At 46.2% G+C, this 25,189-nt stretch overlaps 3 protein-coding genes across 3 annotated transcripts; all 3 read left to right on the top strand.

The window, feature by feature from the left end:
- The first annotated feature begins 2,601 nt into the window (after positions 1-2,601).
- Positions 2,602-11,010, top strand: LOC117148700 (lysophosphatidylcholine acyltransferase). The gene is made up of 8 exons (XM_033316243.1): positions 2,602-3,104; positions 7,591-7,736; positions 7,807-8,292; positions 8,369-8,506; positions 8,763-9,039; positions 9,112-9,213; positions 9,284-9,425; positions 9,492-11,010. Exons 1-8 carry the CDS (start codon positions 2,904-2,906, stop codon positions 9,599-9,601), a joined length of 1,602 nt encoding a protein of 533 aa, XP_033172134.1. The 5' UTR covers positions 2,602-2,903; the 3' UTR covers positions 9,602-11,010.
- Positions 6,004-7,566, top strand: LOC117148701 (transmembrane protein 256 homolog). Its single transcript, XM_033316244.1, has one exon. The coding sequence runs from the start codon at positions 6,756-6,758 to the stop codon at positions 7,299-7,301; it is 546 nt and encodes a 181-aa protein (XP_033172135.1). The 5' UTR covers positions 6,004-6,755; the 3' UTR covers positions 7,302-7,566.
- Positions 11,011-11,117: 107 nt separating the features above from the next.
- Positions 11,118-23,972, top strand: LOC117148699 (cubilin homolog). The gene is made up of 15 exons (XM_033316242.1): positions 11,118-11,343; positions 11,403-11,678; positions 11,884-12,067; positions 12,350-13,102; positions 13,168-13,920; positions 13,987-14,679; positions 14,756-16,492; positions 16,558-16,720; positions 16,900-17,264; positions 17,333-18,014; positions 18,073-20,399; positions 20,468-20,965; positions 21,021-22,814; positions 22,883-23,558; positions 23,617-23,972. The coding sequence occupies exons 1-15, from the start codon at positions 11,249-11,251 to the stop codon at positions 23,868-23,870; spliced, it is 11,250 nt and encodes a 3,749-aa protein (XP_033172133.1). The 5' UTR covers positions 11,118-11,248; the 3' UTR covers positions 23,871-23,972.
- Positions 23,973-25,189: the final 1,217 nt, after the last annotated feature.

Genomic DNA, 25,189 nt, shown 5'->3' with positions numbered 1-25,189 from the left:
GTTTTACATTTAAATTGAGAGTAATTTAAATCTGAATAGATGTAAGATATTATTCATTATTCTACGCATGTAACAAATGTGTATGCAAATTGTTCACATTGAATACCTTACCACCACTTGATAAATCCCAAGGAGTTGCATACTATTGGAAAAATTGGCTCAGGGAATTTCCATTTACATTGTAGCTTTCGAATTTCATAACAGGTTCTTTGAGGTAAAATCCCTTTGTCAGCAGAACCAGATAAATACCAAAAATCAACTGGTTCCAGATGGGTTTTTATACCCCTTTGGGTGAAGTGGCTTAACCCGCCCAACCACGCCTTGCATTCCACCGATTTCGTCAGCCAACGTTGGGATAACAGAACTGTTATACATGTCCTATCGCCAGGGTCTCCAGTGTCACCTTCAACTGTTATACCTGCGAAGTCTTCTTTCGCTTGTAGCACACTTTCGGGAATCCAGTTTTGGGGGCTCGCCCCATGGCACACACACACACACTGAAAGCTCTCCGCGGTGTGTGTGTGGGTATTTCTGTGATTGTATTTGGGGGTTTGCCCGTGTGCGCTTGCTCATCGCTTCTGTGTTGTATATACAAAATAATCGATTTTTTACAACATTTTATCGTATGATATTAGCTTTTCATTTGTATTTCGACTGTGACGTCAATGATGATGACGTCGACCGCTGGCATGCCATCTCGCTCTGACTATGACATCTCGCTCGCACTTGATGGGGTCAATGCCGAAGGCAATGAAACCGCATGGAAAATTTGTGAAAATTGCCGGCCTTCGTTTTATAAACAAAAGTCATTAATTATAATACGTTTTTGGCAACTGTAAATAACTTCACGTGACGCTTGGCCAAAAGCCGGAAAATTCATTTGACAGAAAAACGGCGAAAAAAGACACACATCAGGCGGGCAAACAGATAAAAACGAAATTAGCGGCAAAAAAAATCATAAAAATGTTAAAAATTGTCACAGAAATATTTACTGAAAAATATACAAAACAATAAAGAAATAAACGCACATGTTATACGTTACAGTCAAATAAGTTTAGCATATAAATTAAAGGGGATAAAGCACAAGCACTTAGAATAGTGAAATCTATTTTTATCATAATAACACTTTCGTTTTAGAAATAGTTTGTTGTTTGCTACTATTAAAATATATATATGTATGTACATATATATAAATAAATTATTCGCGGTATAATAAAAAGTAGAGAAAAACAAATAAACGCCACATGCGAGCAGACACATAACAGTATAATAAATAAAAACACTATAATGTCGAAGTATAAAATATAAGAACTAAGAAAATACAATCAAAATCATAGGAATTATCTTAAAAATAGCAAAACAAGGTCAAAACGAAACTTAAGCTAACTATAATAAAAAACACATAAGGTATCCTAAGTTTGAGATTTTGATATAGTTTCCTTTATAAACGTGTCTCATTCATAACGGATATGCTAATGAATAGGAAATATTTGTTAATGCATATATATTAATTAAGTCAATACATGGTTGGGTAATTTGGCTGAACAAAAATCGCAGTACTTTAAAATATAGAATTCCAGTGGCAGTCATTAAAAATCGCATTTTTGGCCTTGGAAGCGGTTGGCTGATTATGCGTTGGGCGTCGAAAAAGGGGGGCTTGGTCAACCAGAAGTAGTTCCACCATAAGTACATATGTATGTGCATACTACTGCCGTGTGTATGAATCCCCCTAATCAGGAACTCCTTTCGCTTTCGTGCAGAATGGAGTCGCGTTGGGCAAGGTCACGGGGTAAAGGGCGGCGAATAAACTTAGTCAAGGTCACCGACGTATAACAGTTAATGCCGCCCCGTCGCCTTTGAAAAAAGAAAAAACGAAAACTTAAGATTGCAGGTGATCATCGCAGTGGCGAATAACCCGTTTTATCTCGAAAAACTAACCATCCGACGCAACGGAATAAAACTGGTTGGATTGGTCGGCGTTTCTCAACCGTTGATAAAGCTACATATGTATATTGCCTAGACATATGTATGTTTGCCAGCTAACTAGGTGTCTTGCCTTGGAAACGTTTTCGATTAAGATCGCGTAAAGTATGATATTTGTTTTTGGGACAAAACCAAACACGTTTCAGACACATGAGATGACTGGGCCGTGAACCGTGGGTCTGCTGCCAGCAATTTAGATTAGGATTAGACCCCTGCCATAAAACTAATCGATGGCGCGATGCTGTGTCTGCGAAGCACGTGAAGCGGTCAAACGGTCAAACGTTTTAAAGGGGAACTCTGTTTTTGAAATTCAAATTTTTCGCGCGCTTACTTCCGGAGCGTTGCCAGATCTTTGCATAATGTATATACGAAATAGTGTTAGCTGAACTAGGGCAACACAACTAAGAGTACTAATAGTTAACATGAATTAGTTTAATTTTCTTTAATAATGCACTAATACTTAAAAAAGACCGAAGCATTGCGTTTACTAACACGCAGTATAGAATGCCTGATCTTCAAAAATTAATGTGAGTATTTCCAACGTTATTTTTTTGGTATCTATCGCCCGACCATGCAGTGCTGCACAACGTGGCGGCAAAAGTGTTGCGAAACTGCGCATCCAAGAGTTTGCAAAACGTATTTTGTTGTTGTGTCGCTCACCAGCGAATCCAATAACTATACTATGCGATCTGAGTTTGCGGTATAAAATACAAAAATTGCCACTCAAAAACGGTGGGCGAAAACGCGAAAGGCAGCGCTTGAAAGCCAGTGAAGTCGTGGACAGTCAGGAGATAACACTGATTGTTGTTATTATTTATATATTTTTTACATATTTTTTAACCGCTGTGCGGGGAGTGCGTGGTGTGGATAGCAAAGTGAGAGAAAGAAGTGTGCGAGAAGCAAAGGAGTAACTGGGGGCAATGACAACGTCGACAATTAAGCCAACGGGCGGCGAGGAAGTTCCGCCGGCGGGGGTGGTGGGCGATGTCGCTGATGTGGGAGTGGCCGCCAGTTTGACGAAACGGGACTCCGAGGAGGATACGTGGGCATCCAAGGGGTACAACTACATAAATCCGTTTGTCCATCGCATCGAAATCGACAGTCACATAGAAGTGGCCAAGGTGAGTCTCCCCCCCCTCCGCCCCTTTCGTTCCATTCTCTTCCTATCCCACGCCCCTGTTTCCTCCGTTTCCCGCTAGCCATCTCACTCTGTCATTCATGCAAATCGGGCACATGTGCGATCTCCAGGCGCGCATCCAAAGGGGGGGCTTATGATCTGAGCTCTTCCTTCTTAAAATATATGCAAAATACCCGTTAAGCTACATTTCAATATAAATTAAATTTCATCCCTTTGCCAGCTTCTGCACACCCGCCCCTGCCGATCTTAACTAGAGAGTGAGAGAGAGAGCGGGAGGAGTTTGTAGGAGCCCAAAGAACTTTCTTTTGCCCCATCTCTCTCCTTCACATTGCACTTGACATGCATTTGCCGTTACATTTTGGTCAATGTTCTTGTTCTGGCTCGCAGTATTTTTGTTACACTCTTTGCTTTTTTTTCTACCGCCTCTTCCTTCTGATTTTTTTTATCTGTCTCTGCCGACGGCTCTGCCTACGTCAGCGTTTTCTTTTTTTTTGCCAGCGGCAGCGAGAATCGTATGATTTTCTTGTTCTCTTTGTTGTTGGCAGGCCAACAACTTAGGGGGCTTGTTGTTGTGCATTTTGTTGCTATTGCTATTGCTAATGCTGCTGCGACGCCGGTTCTTTTGGCTCGTGTGCCGTTATTGTTGTTATACATCGTTGTTGTTGTTATTATTGGTATTGGTTATTCAATCCATCTCGCTCGCACTCGCCATGTCAATGGGCGCTTAGTTCCGCTTTATTACCGTTTTCTTTGACCATTTTAAGCGGGTGCTCGAAAGAGATGGGAGAATATATTGGGATAAAATGATATAGGGGCTCTTTAAAGACTAAATTATTTTGAAGTGTACAGAGTAAACCGACCAAACATTTAAGACAAAGGTATAAACGAAACCATATAGCGATAAATAAAATCTAGACAACTTAATCTTAAATCTACATAAATCCTAATATTTATCAAATTAGGGGTACTTGTTGTACGTCGTGGCGTTCTTTTCCAAATGCCAATGACCCCATGATTTTATCAGGCCAAAAATGTTATCTTTTAAATACGATAAAGAACTACAAATTAATAATAAAATAATATATTCATTGGGTGTCTTGTGTAGCAGATTTGCTTAAATAAGCGCCCAATTTTACCCTGTCCATTGCAATTTGTAACATTTATTTATAGAAATGAATCCCAAGCAGTCAATACTATTAGTAAGCTTGCACAAAGTTCCTTTGCGAAAATATATTATTTATTATATTATATTATTCGTATACTACCAAGAATCATTGTGGTCAGTAAAATAATGTCTTGACTCATTTTTGCTAACTATATTTGTTATGCCATAAGTCTCTCGGGTTTCAAGTTCCATGCCTACATACATATTATACATACTTACCACCCTGAATTGCTCAAAAGCAGAATATCACCCCACCAGCTAACGCGACACTTTATCACGAACTTCCATTGCAATGTCAGGTGTTTTACTGCCCCATAATCGGACAATCGGCGAAACGGTTCGAGTTTCTCACACGTGGGCTAATGGGAGAATTTGCCATTTTAGGTATCCTATAGTATTTCCATGCCCCATCCCATAATTCCCATATTTTGGTAAACCTCGCCCGCCATATGTATATAAGTATGTAAGTATGTATGTACTTGGCACTAATTGCTCCGAGTGGCAATAACACAATAATAAACAAAAGCAAATACAAGTGTTTTTTGCCTTGTTTACGGATCAGTGCAGATTTGCCCGGGAATTGGTATAATTTCCGTTAATCGTTGCACACAGAACAAAATTCATGATATTGTTATATTAAAGAAATACTGGATAGAAACTATCTACATAGGTCAAAAGATTACACTATATAACATATTTAAATTGCAGGATATTAGTATTTAATCTAGAAATAGCTATACTTTACCATTCTTTATACCAAGAATTAAGCTGATAAATTATTTTCCATATCCATATCCATATTCCATTTTGACACCTGTAGACGTAATTAAAAGTCAAACACCCACATTTTCTTTCACCTATGATTAATTGTTTGGCTAATTCACGGCGAATATGGCGTGTTTCCAATGACTTGTAGCGATTGCTTAAGGGATTTAAAGGTATTATTCTTCCATTATTGAATAATACTTGCCTTTTCAAAGTTTATTTGAAAAAGGAGAAGCTAGAAGTAGTTTTTAAAGTTCCCATTAACCCATATATTGGAATCACGCGAGGTAAACAAATACTATATAAACAAAACGATCCCCAAGTGACGCACCCAAGTTGCGCTATCACTGAGTCAAGTTTCAAAGTCTTGAATAATAAATGATAATTGTTGCAAAAGCAGCAACAAAATTGATAACTGCAGTGGGGCGTACAAATTGTATTTAGTATAGTATAATATAGTATAGTAACACACGGCCTGAGATCAACTGGGGAGATGGAAGCGATGCACCTATTGAGCCATTGACCCACTAAAATAATATATGAATAAATATAAAGCTCGATGGTTGGTTGAAAATCAAGGGGGGTTGGGGGGAAGGGGGTTCCCCATTGCGTGCAGAAAACAAAAACCCGTTTCGCTTTCATTTCGCTTCCGACCAAAGTTCAAGGCACTTTAAAATGGCCCTGAATTTGTTGTTATGTACTTCCCATCAAGTTGGCATGCAGTTCATTTGGTTATATGCTAACCGACATTCGAATAATTGGATTTTTAATGATTAACTAGGAAATGTATAGTTTAGTTTTAGTTTACTTATAGCATAAGTGCTATATAAGCGATATATATATACTAATGGAGTATTTTTGTGTATAGCTACTATTTAGCTGCACTTAGCTGTAATTTTCAAATGTTTATGCACATCATTAGATTTTTTATAAATAGAGATTAAAATGAGATTTTGGCGTGCCGAAAAGCACAAATTCGACTCTGATCCCAAAAGGATAATGTGGATTAGGCGATAACCCCCACGGCTTTCAATATAGCCTGCCTCAGACATTGTGTGGTCTTCCGGGCTATTTCCATGCGATTTCTTGGAAGCGATTTTTATCAAGAGGGCCGGCCGGATCGACGGGCAAAGTTCAGTGCGTTAACCGGCGGGCCTCCACTCGACTGATAAGTTTGCCATATATCAATATGCCAGCGATTAGCTGCTGGCTGGCTATTGGCAGTTGGAAAATGTAAACATGGGCATACATATGGTTATTTGCTAATCCATTCATTTGTGGGGTCTATATTAATAGGCGTCTGCTTGCATAAATTAATTTGCACATTTTCGCCTTCAATCCGATAAGCGATACGTGTATTTGATGTACTGTACCTAACGTACTCCCATCAAGTGCGAATGTACCCCAAATGATTAAGGATAGTAATATATGAAAGTATATACACATACAATATCTGTTAAGTACTCCAATTTGCTAAGATCTACATATATGTCAGTTCTTTGTTTCAAATGTCACCGAAATGAGTATCGATGTTTTCAACTGAAAATCATTTAAAATCGATTGCACTTGACAACGATGTTTTTGCAGCTCTAGCAAATATATAGTTATTCGCCCTATAGAAGTTCCACTGTCCACCTATACGTATGTACATTTTTGGCATTACGTCAAAATTATTGTGGCAAAAGTTGGCAAGACAATCACACAATGTCAATGGCCGAAACGCTGGACTATCTCATCCTGGGCAATCCATTCAGTCAGATTGTCATCGCGTCGGCGAACGCCGTCTTGGAGAGCATCGGACTGGAGGATTGGAAAATGCCAGTGGAGGATTCCGTCGTGGCACTGCATCCTTCGGCGCAATCGTATATGCGTTCGCATAGCTCACTGTACTGCCTCGCCGGATATCATTACCATTTTATGCGGCTAGCCGGGATCGGCGGCGCATCGGCCATCTTTATGAGTGCCTACTGCAAGTATGTGCTGCGGGACATCGAAAGCATCAGGGAGCAACTGGACTCGCAGGCGTTTGCCGATGTGGCCAATCGCATCCACTTCCTGCACTCCTTTGCCCTGATGGCCATGCCCCTGGCCCATTATCCATTCCTTACCGGCACCCTGATGATCACCGGGACCCTCGCCTTTAGCGGCTCCATGTACTATCGCGCCCTAACGGGTGAGAAATGGATGCAGCCGTATGCCACACTGGGAGGATTCTGCCTGATGGCCGCCTGGTTGTCATTGGTGCTATAGAAGTCACCTTGTCCAAGTCGATCTCAATCCACTTAGTTTGCTGGCAGTAGCATATAGTAAATATAGTCAGTCCTAAAAGTGAAGTCTAGCAGAGCTGGGCAGCCGGTGGAAGACACTTTTATGATATATGTATATTGCTATGATCTGTTTTGCCCAATATAAATCAAATAAACAATAAATAATAGACGACAGTACCATGTAAGAGGCTTTTACTTTTTTCATTGAATGTCTCAGAGTTTCCAGTTTCAAATGCAGGCCTCCTACTACTCCTACTAATTCCATTTTCCAGATCTATGTGCTGACAGTTCTGCTCCTGCCCATCCGTGTGGTGGGCTGCGTCCTCTCCCTAATCTCCGCGTGGATGTTCGCCTGCATCGGACTCTATGGAATGACCCTGGATGATCTCAAAGCGAAACCCCTCACCGGCTGGCGGAAGTGAGCTAATATGACACTCCATTGCAAGCCACTCTGGCTAATTAACATAATCACTCTTCACACCTTTCAGACAAATGCAATGCATGACGGCCCGTGGGATGCGCATGGTGTACACCTTTGGATCGTTCCACTATGTGACCATGAAGGGTCGAGCGGCGACGGCGAAGGAGGCACCCATTCTGGTGGTGGCACCGCACTCCTCCTACGTGGACTCCATCCTGGTCGTGGCCAGTGGCCCGCCCTCGATAGTGGCCAAGCGGGAGACGGCGGACATACCGCTGCTCGGAAAGATCATCAACTATGCTCAGCCCATCTATGTGCAGCGCGAGGATCCCAATTCGCGCCAGAACACCATACGTGACATTGTTGACCGAGCCCGCTCCACAGACGACTGGCCACAGGTGGTCATCTTCGCCGAGGGCACCTGCACCAATCGCACGGCTCTGATTAAGTTCAAACCGGGCGCATTCTATCCGGGTGTGCCCGTCCAGCCGGTGCTCCTTAAGTATCCAAATAAATATGACACTTTCACCTGGACCTGGGACGGACCGGGAGTGTGAGTAACCAACAGGGGCAATCAACTGGGTTTCAGGCCAAATACTAATGTTATTTGAATTCCGTGCTTAATTTAGATTACGCCTTCTCTGGCTGACGATGACGCAGTTCTATAACCGCTGCGAGATCGAATATCTGCCTGTGTACACACCATCGGAGGACGAGGTGGCTGATGCCAATCTGTATGCCAACAATGTGCGCGAGGTGATGGCCAAGTAAGTGAGGCAATAGCCGATTGAATGGCCGGAAATGGAAATTGTGCAAAAACATAATTTGTACAAATGAAATGGACCATTTCCTTTGCCATTCCTACTATTTATAGCATTTAAATTCTAGTTTATACTCTATATCAAAGCATTTTGTTCGATTGAGAGGTAAACAAATATCGCTTAAAATAAGTTTTAAAGGCGCTTAATTGCTTTCAAGATAGGGAGCTTATTCCAATACCTACTAAGTATGCAACTTTTCTAGGGCCTTGGGTGTGCCCACCTCGGATTATTCGTTCGAGGATGTGATTGTGATGAGTCGTGCCCGCGACATGAAGATTCCCTTTCCTGGCGACATCGTCGAGATCGAGCGCACCATGGAGAAGCTGGGCCTGATCGAGAGCCAACGGGACGCGGAGCTGTGCAAGGGCTTCCTTCGTTTAGCCAACACGGATAGGTTGGACATCATCACGTTTGGCGAGCTGCTCCAGGTGGATCTAAAGAACACCCATCTGCACAAGCTGTTTGCCCTGCTCGATCACGTAAGTCTATGATGGAATATCTCTTGTGCTGTCTCTTTCTAATTGGTCTATTGTCTATTTCACTCATTTTAGCGACGGGCGGGCACAGTGAGTTTAAAAAGCTTCCTGCTTTGCTCCCTCTTCTGCAAACTGAAGAATTCCGATCTTCTGACCTTCCTGCGTGCCCTCATCCATGTAATATAATATATATATATGCTGTACAATACTGTGATTTTTTTAAATTTTATTTATTTGCAATTAATAGCTCTACAGCGAATCCAGTCAGCAAATCGACAGGGAAAGCTTTGTGCGATTAATGAGACACGCTGGCGGCAAGCTAAATGAACAAAAGGCCCAGGCGCTCTTCTATGCTCTGGATACCGACAACCTGGGCTACGTATCCTTCGGTGGGTATTTCGTCATTAGGCTAAAATCGAAATCAATCAATCTAATCGATCTAAACGAAACAACAGATTCCTTTGTGGAACTCACGGAGAAGCAGAAATCGAGCTTTAAATTCCTGTATCACAAATCGGAGCACATACGGCGACCGAAGGCAGTCGTCACAACGGCCGAGAACTGAAGATCCGGGGCACGTTTTTGTGTTTCACAGGAAATGGTGTCAAGCTGGAGGACGTGGAGTTGTAACCAAGAGAAATACCCAACCTAAGCAGATTGTTCAACTGTCGAGTGTTTATTTTTAATATTTATTTATATCGTGTAGCGCGTGTCCTGGCACCCATATATTGTAATTAATATAATTTCTATTATTATTATTACCATAGTTTCATGTGAACAAATGCTCACAGCTCATAGATCCGGATCTGATTGCGCCCAGCTTTGTTATTATTTATACTCGGACTCCAAACGCAAGTCATTTCATCTTTGTGATTCTTATTATACACGCCTACGTTATATATACACAACAAAAACTTAGAGGATATATAAACAAGTATGTATCTCATGTAGAGGCAGGCAAATCAACCATCAAGCCCTTAAATCTTTCCTATTTCCACGGCCAAAAAGAGAAACCACAAAGAATTGTATGGCAAGACCTAGGTATAAGACATAGCAGAAGACCCAACCAACGAAGCTCTCCTTCGATCACACTCACCAAACACCACCAAGACCAAAACAGAACAATGGAACTGCGATCGCAAGCGATCATAAACACCACTAACCAAGTAAAACTGAACCACCACCAAGCACACCAAAAGAAAATCTATTGTAAAACGAGCTGTATTCAATAATTGATCAAAATTCTCAATTTAAACAAGATAGATAACTGAACAGGTAATCGCTTTGTAAAATGACCTAAACCCAACTAGATTTAACGTACCATCTTGCTTAAAACTTTGCAACCTTTTAACAAATTGATTGTATTTGCTATTTAACAGGACGATTGTAATATTTTGAATATCTTCTTTATTTCAATATTGCTGAATTTGAATTTAAGGATCTCCGATCTGTTGTTAGTCATCAGACCCTCAGATCTATAAATCCTCAGAGCAAATGGTATGCCATTTGGTTATCGAACATTTCTTGTGCATTTGTAACCCACACGACGGCTAACTTAACTAGACTTCAGACCAGCACCTGGCACGGAGAGCAGAGATCTAAGCAGAGCACAGCCTGTACTTAAGTCAAGCATCTTGGGCACTCCCCAATCTCTCACACAGTCTGTTCTATATATGTTATAAATTGCAAAAAAAAAAGTGACACACACACACTGAGAAGCACCTGTAATTGCGTAATTGTAAAGAATATCTGCAATAGGAAAAGTGCTCTTTCGAAATGATTATGGTTTCGAGAGGGCAAACAGGAGAACTCCCTCCTCTGTAGTTTTTACACTTTGAAAGAAACTAACCCTAAGCTAAACGATCTAATTTATGTGCTATTGTAATAGATATTATTAGCGCCCTAAGCCAGCACCGAGAGCAAATCCAAATCGGCCGAGAAATCTGCTCAAAAAAAAGAAAATATATATATATATATGTGTGTACGATTTTAGATCCAGTCTGCTTATCTATTTGATGATGGTTACGAATGGGTTTGATGGGCGTTTTCCCGAAAACGCCCCCGCGCTCCATTGTGAGTTGATCTGGAACGTAAAGATCGACGGGAGCAGCACAGTTGGTCATCGAATATCCAGCGGAACGGATCTTATTTTTTTTTCTGGTGTTTTTAATGTTCAGTGGAAGTGCTCCTCTCTAAAAAAAAAAGTGACAAAATGGGAGGAGCTGCGAGGAGCAGACTCCTGTTGTGTTGGACACTCCTTGCGATCATCACAGATACTTGGCCCTTTGCCGAGGGTTTTGTCAACTCGTAAGGACTCGACTCGATGGAATATAGTGTATACTGACTAATATCACAACTGCTTCTAGGCCAAAAATTATAAGCAAAGATGGCAATTTGATTTTTGAATCCGGTGCAAATCGCAATATTAGCTTTCGACTGAGCGGAAATTCGCGACTTACCATCAACGAGGAGTTGGATGTTATGGAGCTCTTGCTGGCCACCGGTGGCTCCAAAAAGCGTTCCGGTGGCAAGGATGATGATTTCGTGGATGCACGCGAGCTGGCGGATCAGCTGGCTGATTTCAATAGGCGCGCCTTTGGAGCGAATGGCTTGAGTGCAATGCTGCGAGTGCAGCAAAACAGGTGAGCATTACCAGAGGTATAACCTATTCCGATCTGTGCAACTACGGAAGTGGGATCATAGAAAATTGGGATGCACCTTAATGTGCTTATCCTTATGTATCCTAAATCGTATAGGTCAAAAATAACAATAAGTAAAAGATTAATAACTATATATATTTCATGTAATATGTATGAGGTTGGTTTTTTTATTTTTCCTTTTGGACAGGACCCGGGGATCGATGGCTCTGATGCGGCGTTTTCAGACGCGACTCAGAGCGGTGGAGAACCGGTTGGATCGGATGAAGACCCAGTTGGAGGCCAACAGCTGTGCAAGTGGACCCTGCGAGAATGGAGGCACCTGCTACAACACCTACACCGGATTCCGTTGCCAATGTCGATCGGCATTCGAGGTGGGTATACACGAATATAAAGCAATCGAATCCTCGATAGTCCAGTAAAAAGGGGAGTATTTATGGGCGTCTAAGGTGGTAACAGAACAAATTCTATATACCACGGAATGAGATTACTAAGCTGACTATTACGATGACTATTGCAAATAACCTTATATTATAATAAATAACGAGAATTCTTTAGAAAAAGATTACCGACTTGAAAACTGTAAATGGATATGAATTCTTAAATTTTTTTTAAATTTATATTTATATTGCTTTAATATTTAATATATAATGCAGGGCACCAAGTGCGAGCTGGACGTCAACGAGTGCGCACTGTACGAGGGCACCGATCTGGGTTGCCAGAATGGAGGACAATGTCAGAATCAGTTCGGCACGTACAGTTGCCTGTGCCAGCCGGGTTGGCATGGGATGCACTGCACCCAGCGCAAGGCGGATTGCTCGCAGTCCAGTACCTGGGAGCTGTGTGGCCATGGATCTTGTGTGCCCAGTGCAGACGATGCTGGCTATCGTTGCATCTGCGAACCGGGTTGGAAGTCCAATGGCCTGACTCCCATTTGTGGCGAGGATGTGGACGAGTGCAGCGATTCGGCCGCCCACAAGCCCTGCTCCACCAGCTGCATTAATCTGCCGGGCAGCTTCACCTGTGCTCCCTGTCCCGCCGGCTTGACCGGGAATGGAGTCAGCTGCCGTGACTTGGACGAATGCCAGACGAACAACGGTGGATGCAGTCTTAGTCCCAAAGTAGATTGCATAAATACCTATGGCTCGTATCATTGCGGCGAGTGTCCCGTTGGCTGGACCGGCGATGGGCGAAAGTGCGAGAGAAGCCCCCAGGACTTTGACATCCCAGCTGGACAGACGCCAAGAACTTGTCCGGCTGGCAACAATCCCTGCTATCCGACGGCCAGCTGCTTTTTGATCTCCGGCACCACATCCTGCAGATGTCCAATAGGAATGGTGGGAACAGGATACGGTCCGAATGGCTGTGTCAATGGCACGACCACAAACTGCCTGGGAAATCCCTGCCTGGTAAGTTGCTTTCTAGGTATTCTCTTAAGATCTCATTATAACCCACATTTTGAATGCTCTATTAGAATGATGGCATTTGCCTGGATGCCGGACCCTCGAACTACACCTGCCTGTGTCCAATTGGCTTCCGTCCGCCCATCTGTGAGCCACAGCCGAGTCCGTGCGATCAGCATCCCTGCAAGAATGGAGGACGTTGCCGTTCCACTACCAGTGGGGATCTATTCGTCTGCCAGTGTCTACCGGGCTACCGTGGTCGACTTTGCGAGACGCGCTTCAGCAGCTGCAATGGAATGCTGAGTGCCCAGAGTGGCAGGCTTAGGTATCCGCCGGAGGGCACTGGATACGAGCACAATGCCCAGTGCGCTTGGGTGATTCGCACCAACGAATCGCTGGTGGTAAATGTCACGTTCAACAGCTTTGATGTGGAGGATTCCACGGAATGCCGCTTCGATTGGCTGCAGATCAACGATGGCCGTTCGGCGGCTGCCCAGATCATTGGACGCTATTGTGGTAACCATTTACCACATGGCGGGAATATCGTATCCTCCGGCAATCAACTCTATCTATGGTTCCGATCCGATAACTCGACGGCCAAAGAGGGATTCGATCTCACATGGAACTCGATGCAGCCGCAGTGCGGCGGTCAATTGAATTTCGAGACACATGGCACACTCGCGTCGCCGGGATCGCCCGGAAATTATCCCAAGAATCGGGACTGTCGATGGCAACTAGTGGCGCCCACCACCAAACGCATCAAGCTGACCTTCTTCAGTTTGCAACTGGAGCAGCACGCAAATTGCAATTTTGATTATGTCCTGGTGAGTTTATCTGCAATTTATAGGGGTTTCTCCCTTGCTAATCCTTAATTACCATACTTCTTTCAGATCAAGGACAGCATTTCCGGACGTGAGCTGGCCAAATATTGCACCACCGGAGCGCCAGCACCGCTGCTTTTGCCCACCCATCTGGCTGAGATCCACTTCCATTCGGATGCCGAGGGCAGCGATACTGGCTTCCAGCTGCACTATTCCGTGGAGGAGCGTGTGCCCGGCTGCGGTGGTGTCTACACCGCCCAGGAGGGCATCATTTCTGAATCATCCACAGCCAATGACGAACCAGGAGGTGTCTCCTGCGAATACGAAATCCATTTGGCCGTGGGCGAGCAGGTTGTCATTCAGTTTGTGAGTCTGGAGCTGGATGCACTTGACTGCCTGGAGGTGCTGGATATCACAGACGAGGGTAGTAGCATTCTGCAGGAGAAGATCTGCGGATCGGACGCGGCGCGTTTAAATCCTCCTACCTTCACTTCGCAATTCAATCGGCTGAAGATTAAGTTTTATGCCCGGGCCGGCAGCTTCCAGTTGAACTACCGGATGGCCTGCGATTATAAACTGGACAGTGAGCAGGGAATTATTACCTCACCCGGTTATCCCAATCTTACAAGTTCGGATCGTGTCTGCACCTATACGATTAGTACGGCCACCAACACAGTGATCAGTCTTAAGAGGATCGACTTTCAGTTGACCACGGACCAGTTCATTTATGACGACAACGAATGTCTGACCACCAGCTTGAGAGTGAGTTCCAAAACGAACGCATACCTACTTATTCCATATTACCTTTATTGTAACTTCCATTTCTTTTCCTGCACAGATCAACGATGGACTAAACCGCCAGATCCTGGGACCCTATTGCGGCAAGAATCAGCCGGATGAGAACTTTGTCAGCGAAACCAACTACCTGAAGCTTCACCTGACCACGAATATAGACAGCATAGGGCGTGGCTTCAAGTTCGAGTATCGAGCCCTGGCCACCGGCAACGATAAGTGCGGTGGTGTCCACACCCGTTCCGGCGATCACATCCACCTGCCTGTGGAAGGCGACTCCTATGCCGGCGAAGCCACCTGTTACTGGGTGATAATGGCGCCGGCGAACAAGGCCATCCGCCTCCACTGGAACAGCTTCAGTTTGGAGAGTTCAGTGGACTGCGGCTATGATTATTTAGAGATCTATGATAGCCTGGGTGCCCAGGTCAACGACGAGAAGAGCAAGCCGATGGCCAAATACTGTGGTATAAGAGTGCCGGAGGATCTGATCAGCCACTCGCGTCAGCTGGTCCTCAAGTTCGTGTCGGACTACAGCGAATCGGAAGGAGGCTTTGATTTAACCTACACCTTCGAGGATCGAGCCCAGTGCGGTGGTAACATCCATGCGTCCAGTGGTGAGCTAACCTCACCGGAATATCCGGCCAACTACTCGGCCGGCTTGGACTGCGATTGGCATCTGACCGGTACGATTGGTCACCTGCTGGAGATTCAGCTGGAGAACTTTGACCTGGAGCAGTCGCCGAATTGCTCAGCCGATTATCTGGAAGTGAGGAATGGAGGCGACACTGATTCCCCACTGATCGGACGCTTCTGCGGACGGGATATACCCGCTCGGATACCAGGTTTTAGCCACGAGATGAGGGTGATCCTGCATACGGATTCGGCGATCAATGGTCGTGGATTCCGGCTGCGCTGGCGAATCTTTGCCTTCGGATGCGGCGGAAGCCTGCGTTCGAATATGGGCGCCATTTCGTCGCCCAGATACCCGAAGTCCTATCCCAACATGGCGCACTGTGAGTGGCGAATTAACTTGCATCCCGGGTCGGGTATTTCACTCCTCATCGAGGACATGGAACTGGAGGGGTTGGGCAATTGCTACTACGACAGCGTGAAGATCTACTCGGGCATTAGGCTGCCCAATCAGAACCCCGACAAAGTACTCTGCACGGACGATGATCTGCAAAATCCGCGCATTCAGCTGGATAATAATAAGGGCACCATTGTCTTTGATTCTGATACGTCCAACACATACCGCGGCTTTCGAATATCCTACAAGGCAAATTGCATTCGAAACCTGACGGCCACGACGGGAACCATTGAGAGTCTGAACTACATGGAACCATTCTGGGAGACCATACCCATCAATTGTAGCTGGACCATTCGTGCGCCCAAGGGCAATCGCGTTCAACTGGAAGTCTCGCATTTGGCGAGGCACGAGCAGCACGTCCCGACTGCCACCATACCCGGCGGATTGTACATTGTGGACGGCAGGAATGTCCAGGAAATAGTCACCCCACAAGCGGTGAACATCAGCGGCGAAGTGCTGACCGTCGTCCACAATGCCAGCAATGTGAACTTCCAGCTGGACTATCGCATCGATGGCTGCATGGAGGAGCTGCGCGGCGCGTCCGGATCCTTTCAATCGCCCAATTATCCGAAAATGTATCCCAACAACCTGGAGTGCTACTGGCTGATCACCGTCGAGCAGAATAGCGCCGTCGAGCTTACGATCAACAACATAGATCTCGAGGAGAGTCCCAATTGCACCAAGGATGCGCTGACGGTGAGCTTGGGGTTTCCTCCACATGGGGTTCTCAAAATTTGAAATACTAATCAAATGTTTTTCAGGTTTCCAACCATAAGAATTCGGTGGCAGTCCACGAACGACATTGCGGTTCCACGACCAAATTGGTGATCACCAGTTCTGGTCACAGGCTGCACGTGCGTTTCATCTCGGACAATTCGCACAATGGACTCGGTTTTGAGGCCACCTATAGAACTGTGAAAGCAAGTGAGTAATATATATTTCATAAAAATACCTGTAAGTTATCACTTAAGCTTCGAGATCACATGTAAATGCAGCAGAGCACGAACTGAAATTAACCTCTCTGCTGAAATTAGAGGCTGAAAATAAAGTGTTGCATACTCTTGTGCACCTTTTTGAGTGATTATTAACCTTTCTATCCACAGCTTGTGGTGGCAAACTGACGGCGAGAAACGGGGTGATCGAATCGCCAAATTATCCGCTCAATTATCCAGCTCACAGTCGCTGCGAGTGGCAGGTGGAGGTCTCCCAGCACCACCAGATCGTTTTCGAGATGGAGGATCTTAATCTTGAGTCGGGCTACGACTGCAACTGGGATTATCTGGAGGCCTACGATCTGGCGGAGGACGATTCGGAGGGTGAAAAGCTGTTCAAGATCTGCGGCGGCGAGGCGGAAGATGACAAACTGCTTTCTTCCTCATCCAATATGGCTGTGGTGCGATTCATCAGCGATGATTCCGTCTCGAAAAAGGGCTTCCGGCTGCACTTCCACGAGTCCTGTGGCCAAACGGTGAAACACTCCGGCACCTCCAAACATCCAAAGATCATGTTATAAATTCTCAATTTTCTATTCCCCAGATAATCGTCGATGAAACAATGTTTGATTACATCCAAATGTCCAGGCAGGCGGCACGTAACGAGAGCTGCTTATGGGTATTCCAAGCCGTAGAGCCCAACAAGCGCATCATCTTCACCCCCACCCATGTGAAGCTGCGCGAGGATGCCAACCAGCAATATCCCACGGAGGGCGATTGCCTCAATGTGGGCGTTAAGATCTACGAGGGTACGGAGCCGCAGGGAACACCGCGTCTCAAGTTCTGTCGCTCGCATCCGCCGGCCTTGATCTCCAACGGCCAGGCTCTGACCGTCAGTGTGCCGCTCCAGCTGGTGGAGGAGTTCCAAGGACACTACATGACCATGGACACGTCCTGTGGCAGTGTTTACAATGCTCTGTCCGGCAAATTCACTACGCCCTATTACCCCGCCTCGTATCCGCCAAACATTGAGTGCGTGTGGTTCCTCGAAGCCAGCATGGGTAACTCCCTCAGTCTCACGCTGGAGTCGATGGACTTGGAGAAGTCGGAGGGCTGCAATCGGGATTATCTGGAGGTGCGCGAGGAATCGGAGAGGGGAGAAATGATCGGCGTTTACTGTGGCAATGAAGTGCCCGGCGTGATTCACTCGCGCGGTGCCATCTGGATGAAGTTCAAGAGTGACGACGACAATGTGGGCGAGGGATTTATGGCCTCCTATAACTACGGTGAGTGTATATCCTCATTTTTAGGGTTTTCATTTAATTAAAAGTCCTCCTTACATAGAGCACCATAACGAGCTGAATGGCACTGAAGGCACTATAGAATCGCCACACTTTCCGAGCAAGTTCCAGGATCCGGTGCCGTACAGCTGGCGCATTACGGTGGACAAGGAGTACGTGGTGGCGATATACCTGCTTTATCTGAGGGATCTGGACCAACCGCATTTAAATTTCTACGACGGCTATTCGGACATTGGAGCTCGTATCGAGGTGACAGATCCCGACAAAACCATCATCTCCAGCACGAATGTGGTTTACTTAACGAGCAGTCGAGGTCCTTTCAAGTTAAATTGGAATCGATTATCCAAGGAGGCGCTACGTTCGAATCGTACGGCGGAGGAGCGGACACGCCAGTGTGGCAACCAGTTGATTACAATCGATCGATCGGTGATCGGATTTCATTCGCCTGGCTATCCCAATGGCTACGAGCAGGATCTCAATTGCTTCTGGACTTTGGTGCCCTCGAATCCGGCCATGCATGTCGTCCTCACACTGTCCCAAATCGATCTGGAGGTATTTAGCGAAGATTGCATTGCGGACTATGTTAAGATTTTTAGTGGGAGCGATCTCCAGAACTGGTCGGAGCTAAGAACACTGTGCTCCCTGCCCACGGAGTCTAGTGACCGAGTCTTCCACGGAACGCCCTATCTTAGGGTGGAATTCGTGACGGATCCAAGTGTGAATAAGACGGGATTCAATGGCATTGTGCGCACGGCTTGCGGTTCGGAAATTACTGCCTCCAAGGGTCTGGTTAACATTACGGAGATCATGAAGGTCATTCCGCGGCCAAACCAGGATTGTGTGTGGACCATAAAAGTGCGCCAGGGCCGTAGGATCAAGATCGATTTTCCCGACTTCCAGTTGCAGAACAACGTGGCCACCGGGTCGAGTGATTGCCGAAATTATCTTCTACTACGCAATGGAAACGATGAAGATTCGCCCTTCTTGGGCCATGGCAAGTACTGTGAGGATGTCGTGCACGAAGTCCTGAACACCACCTCGAATAAGGCCTATATAAAGTTCCACTTTGCGAGTCCACCGCGCTTCCTGTTGTCCTTCCGCTTCGAGGAACTGCGTTACACCCACTCCGGCCGTATCCAATTGTCCACCTCCGGAGAGGAGCAGTTCATTAGCTCACCGTATTACCCACATCTTCCGCATCCCCATTCCGAGTGCATTTGGATCGTTGAAGCACCACCAGAACACCGCATAATGCTCCACTTTCAAGGCGGATTCGATCTGTTGGACGCCACCGGGGAGCCTGAGGAGTGCCAACGGGAATTTGTTTTGGTCAACGATGGCAGTACGGAGCTAAGACCGGAGATTGGTCGCTATTGTGGCAATCGTAAGCCGAATACGATCTACTCCACCGGTAACCAGCTGAGGATTCGCTACTTCACCGATGTCTCGGAGCCACATATGGGCTTCTCTGCCAGTTTGAGTGTGGCCCGATGCGGTGGCTCCTTCCATAGTCCGGAGGGCATGATAGCCTCGCCGTCGAGGGACCTCCTTATGATTCACGAGGAAGGCAAGCAGCTGCAGGAGTGTGTGTACACCATCGAACTGGAGAAGGGCAGCACCATCGATCTGACTAGCGAATATCTGCAGATACCCACGCTGCGGAACGGTAGCTGCTCGCAGCGAAATCACTTGATGCTCGAGGAGATGGATGCCTTTGGATTGGACGGTGAGGAGAATATCGTGGACACCCTAATGCTCTGCGGTGAGGAAGACAAACACCTGATAAGTGAGACGAACAAGATCGTGTTCCGATATCGCTTCCTGGATGGCATTCCGGCGGAGGATCAGGGCTTCCGTTTTAAGTACACCTCTCTGGGCTCGCGATGCGGCGAGACCATCTACGCGTCCGTGGGAGTTCTTCAAACACCCGGTTATCCCTTAGGAGTACCCCATCCCATGCACTGCGTGTGGCACGTGGAAGTGCCCAAGGGCAGGAGGGTGCGTCTGGAGATTCTCGACTTTAACACCGGCACGAATGTGGAGCTCAGAGGAAGGATTGGCTTCCGGGGTCGCCTTACCGTGGCCAACGATTTCAAAATGCAGTCCATCCTGGGTCGCTACAACGTCGATCCCCCTGCGGAGGTGCTTTCCTCAGACAATACAATGGGCATCGATGCCTTTCTACTGCCCATTTTTCAGAATCATGGAATCAAGCTGCGGTTTAGTTCCTATGGCTCCAGTAGCTGCCCGCGATTCACGCTGCTAATGAATGAGGTCGCGGATATCCAGTTCCAGCGGCTTAATATTAGCAGTCCGCTTCACTGCAGCTATAAAGTCGTCCCACCGTCCAATAGTACCGTCCTGATTCGGGTAGGTTATTCATCGCAAATGAACTGTTCATTTGAGGGATAAACAAATGAATTTTGATCCTTTTTCAGGTAAAGGAGTACAACACCACCTCCGTGATGATGGGGAATACACATCTGTGCGCATTGCTCTCTCCGCTTAAGTTTAACCGCTTGGAGCAGGAGGAGCAGCTCATGCAGCGCATTCTCTGCGATTACCAGTCCCCCGCTCCTGGCAAGCCCCAGCCCTCCATCCGGGTGCCTTTCCCCATTCAATTGGTCGTCTCGGCATCAGCCCGCAACGCACTGACCAACCTCGTCCTGAGCTATAGCACACAGTGGTGCGGCGGAGTCTTTATCCTGGAGCCGGGTGATAATACAACAGTGCACCAGCCGTTGGGAATGGAGTCGGCAGCAGGACCCATTGACTGTGCCTGGGCCATTGGACCCTATACGGATGCCAGTGGCGAGGACGAGGTCCTGGTGCCCCAGGACATCCAGCTGGAGGTGTCGGTATATAACGTCAACCTGCCAGCACCGAGCCCGTCCACACAATCTCCGGCAGCCCCATGTCTGCATCACTATCTTAAGGTAAGGTATCTTTTTGGACACGATATGCATATATAATACATTGCTTTTGATTTAGGTGTACAATGGACCCGATCAGAACTCACCATCGTTGGGACTGTTTTGCAATCAGGCCACTGCCGTAAACATGGTGGTGGAGCGAGGTCTTTTCCTGGAATACCACTCCGATAATTTCTCAGCCAATGCCACCTTCAATGTGTCCATCAAGTATGGATCTGGATGCGGTGGCAAGTTGGTTTATCCCTATAGGGCCATCGACTTCTCGGAGCAGTACAAAAACAATGTGGAGTGCATCTGGGAGGTCGAGGCGGCAATGGGCTACCACATCGGTCTAACATTCCAAGGACGCTTTTACATCGAGGACAGCCCCGGTTGCACCAAGGATTACCTGCTCGTCCAGCAGCGCAACGAGACCACTGGCAATTGGACCGACCTTCAGAGGATTTGCGGCCGTGTTGCGCCGGAGATGATAAACACTACTTCACCGTATCTCCGGCTTATCTTCCGCTCCGATGGCGATGTGGTGGCCGATGGTTTCTTGGCCAAGTTCGAGAGGAATTGCGGTGGCCTGCTGTACGCCGACAGCAATGAACAAGAGCTGGCCAGTCCGGGCTATCCGAACGGCTATGAGAAGTATTTGCAATGCAACTGGACGATAGTGCCCAGGAATCCTTCGATGGCCGGAGTCCTGGTCAGCTTTGTCAATTTCGATCTGGAACAGGCGCCCATATCGGTTTGCCTCTACGACAATCTCACAGTGACCACAAAGGACAAGGGCAAGGATCCGCAAAGTACCATTCTGTGCGGCGTAAAGCATAACCACGAGTATCGGGGCAAGGAATACGTTAATCTACTGCTCCGAACGGATGGCAGTTACTCCGGTCGCGGATTCACATTGCTCTATACCAGCCGCCTTTGCGGTGGAATTATCACGCGAACATCAATGGTGGAATCACCCATACAGCATACGGATAATACCCTGCCACCTGGCAGTGATTGCTATTGGAATCTAACCGCCCCGGCGGGTTACAAGTTCAACATTAAGTTCCTATTCATCGACTTTGAGGCGAATAGCAATTGTGCCTACGATGGCGTCGAGGTATTCTCCGGATCCATCCCGGACGAGCGATACAGGTGGGGACGCTTCTGCGGTCGCATTAACGAGGATCTGCCACTGATCAGTATTCCCCAAGAGCGGGGCATCATACACAGCTTCTCGGATGACCGGGATCCTTCGAGGGGATTCCGTGCCTTGGTGCGCGTAATGCCAAATTGCGATGAGAAGATCTCGCTGAACGGATCATCGCGTTATGTCTATAGCAAATTCAACAACGCTGGCGGTTATCAAAACGATTTGGACTGCCAAATAGTATTTCGGGTGAATCCTGATCAGCAGATAAGCGTGGAGTTTAGTAATTTCCATGTCCAAGACTCGGACGGATGCCGCAGTGATTATGTGGAGTTGCGCGATGGTGGCGGAACCTTTGCCGACATCATCGGGTGTTTTTGTGGCCAGAATCAACCGCCCACTTTGAGATCCACCAGGCATACGCTCTACATGCGCTTTGTCACCGATAATGAGGTGACGGATACGGGTTTCCAGGTGACCATCAATGCTATTCCCCGACTATGCGGCAGTTCAGAGATTACGTTGAGTGCGGATGGCACAACGGAGGTCACCATTAATTCTCCGGCAAGGACGCCAGGTGGCAATTACCCCAATGGAGTGTCGTGCTTCTGGAAAATTAAGGGCGATTCCCTGCTGAGGGTGCAGTTCATCAACTTTGATCTCCACGGACCGAATCAAAATGGTAGCTGCGTGGATGACTATTTGAAAATCTACAATAGTGAGGTGAATTGAACAAGTCTTGTTTAATTTGTATCTTTAATTTAAATTATCTCATATTTTCCCCTATCCAGGATGCACCACTGTTGGAGCAGGGATTGGGTACCGATCTGGTATTCAATGGCCAGACCTCCAGACAGAACGGTCTCGGCTTTGCCACGGAGCATGTGTACTGCGGCAATGTGAAGCCGGACATCTATTATGGCCAGTCCAGCGAGGTGTATCTGAAGTTCCGGTCAAAGGGGTTGGAGCAGCGTGGCGGATTCCAGTTGCAGGTCGCCCTGAACTCCAACCGAGAGCGCCACTACGATGGACTGCAGGGCAGAGTGCATTTATCACAGTCGGCCGATTGCAACATCATTATCCGGGCACCACCTAATTACACCTTAAGTTTGTACTACACCGAGTTGATATTCGGCACCTACGACTGCGAAATGGAGAATTTGGAGGTGTTCGACAGGACGAATCGATCGCTGCAGCGCGTCTGCTCCTTTGTGGACATGGGCAAGAGTCTGTTCAGCAATGCAAATGAACTGCGGCTGCAGATGAAGACTGGCTCGTTCTTGACCTCGCTGGATCTCACCTATCTGGCCAGTCCGGTGGAGAAGGGTCCTGGTTGCGGTGGTCAGTTCTACAACACTGAGGGCATCTTCTCCAATCCCTTCTATCCGAACAATGTGCGCAATAACTCCGAGTGTCAGTGGATCGTCCGCGTGCCGAGCAACAACGTTGTATTCCTTACATTTGAAGGTGAGTTGGAACCAATTGTACAACGATGGCATTTAATAATTATCCGTTCCTCGTTTAGTCTTCAATCTGGGCTCCAAGACCACCTGTCACACGGACTACCTGCAAATCCTGGAGCAGGACGGAACCGGCGAAGAGCGCGAAATGAGACGCTTCTGTGGCGAGGACAATCCAAAGTACTACAAGAGCCAGCGCAGCCAGGTGCTCGTCCGCTTCCACAAGACCGTCAACTACGACGGTATCGGTTGGGTGATCCGCTTTGCCGGTGTCTACTCCGACCATCAGATACCCAGATACCTGTTGAGCGGTTCCTAACCGCCTCTCCTCTTCAGCCGCCATCGGTATTAGGAAGCTTGAAATCAAATTCCTAAAATTAAATCATTTTTATTGCAATAAATACATCTAAGTAAAGGACAACTTCTCACCTTTAAAGATCAAGATGTCTATAATTCTGTCAAGATTAGTTCAGATTTTAGGTTTTAATCAACCGACAATAAAAGTGTTCAGCCCTAAACGAATAACGATCCCTATCATTTTTTAAAGATTTATGGAAATTAATTTTTGGGTAATTTTTCGCATATTTTGTGGGGATAACTTAAAAATGTGCAATGTTCTGACAAAAAACTGATTATTTTGTTCACATAAAAGACAAACCAAACCAAAACAACAACAAACAAAAGCAGTGCAGAAAATGCTAATTTGATATAACGGCATCGTTGGCACGGCATTACTGCCATTATCGGTTTTCCCCGGTTTTCGATTGGGAATACATAGGATGATAATTTCCAAACCAAAAAAAGAACACCAAACGATATCAGTGCAAAAAATGCTAATTTGGTATAACGGCATCGTTGGCACGGCATCGCTGGCATTACTGCCACTCTCCGACGCCGATTTTGTTCATCGCGCGCCTGAAATGATACAAATTAATAATCTCCATAATATGAATTTTCAATTAAAAAATGAATGCGTACCTGTTCGCGGTAGATATTTTTCTCTTGTGTAGTTAAGGAATACCATGAGTCGCTAGCTCTTTTTGCGATAACGCGTTGATCTCTTAGCTCTCGATGCTCCCTACGGAATTTAGCTACATATTCAAAAAAGGGATTTATTGAGGGCATATTATTTTTTTCGATAGATTGTTGTAGATTATTTTATCAAATTGATGTGTCTTACAGCTGTCCCAAGTAACGAATGGGGTTCGAAAAACCGAATTGCTAGCTGTATACGTGTACGGCAAACCCCACGCCAACTAGATGGAATAAAGTTAGATTTGATCAAAACGACGCCGGCGGATTCGCATCCCCCATGTTTTCCTTTGCCGTTGGCGGTGTGGTAAGTTCATCATATTAAATTAAATATTAATATTCAGCTTATTTAAATTTCTAGCCGCCGCGCTAATTAACTCGGTGTGGCTAAGAAATTTTGGTCGAATCGTATCGACGTGTTGTACACTTTATATGGTCGGAGACTAAGTTACATCATTTTCAACGAATCTAGTATACCCTTTTACTCTACGAGTAACGTGCTTAACTAGGTGTTGTGACCTTGGACAAAATGGGTGTTGGTTGAAGTGATCTGTAATCCTTGCACTTCAGATTCTACTTTTTGGTTTTGTTGGTGTCCAGCCCCAT

The sequence above is a fragment of the Drosophila mauritiana genome, chromosome X (assembly GCF_004382145.1).
Source record: "Drosophila mauritiana strain mau12 chromosome X, ASM438214v1, whole genome shotgun sequence".
NCBI lineage: Eukaryota > Metazoa > Arthropoda > Insecta > Diptera > Drosophilidae > Drosophila > Drosophila mauritiana.
This window is presented reverse-complemented; position numbering and strand designations above follow the sequence as displayed.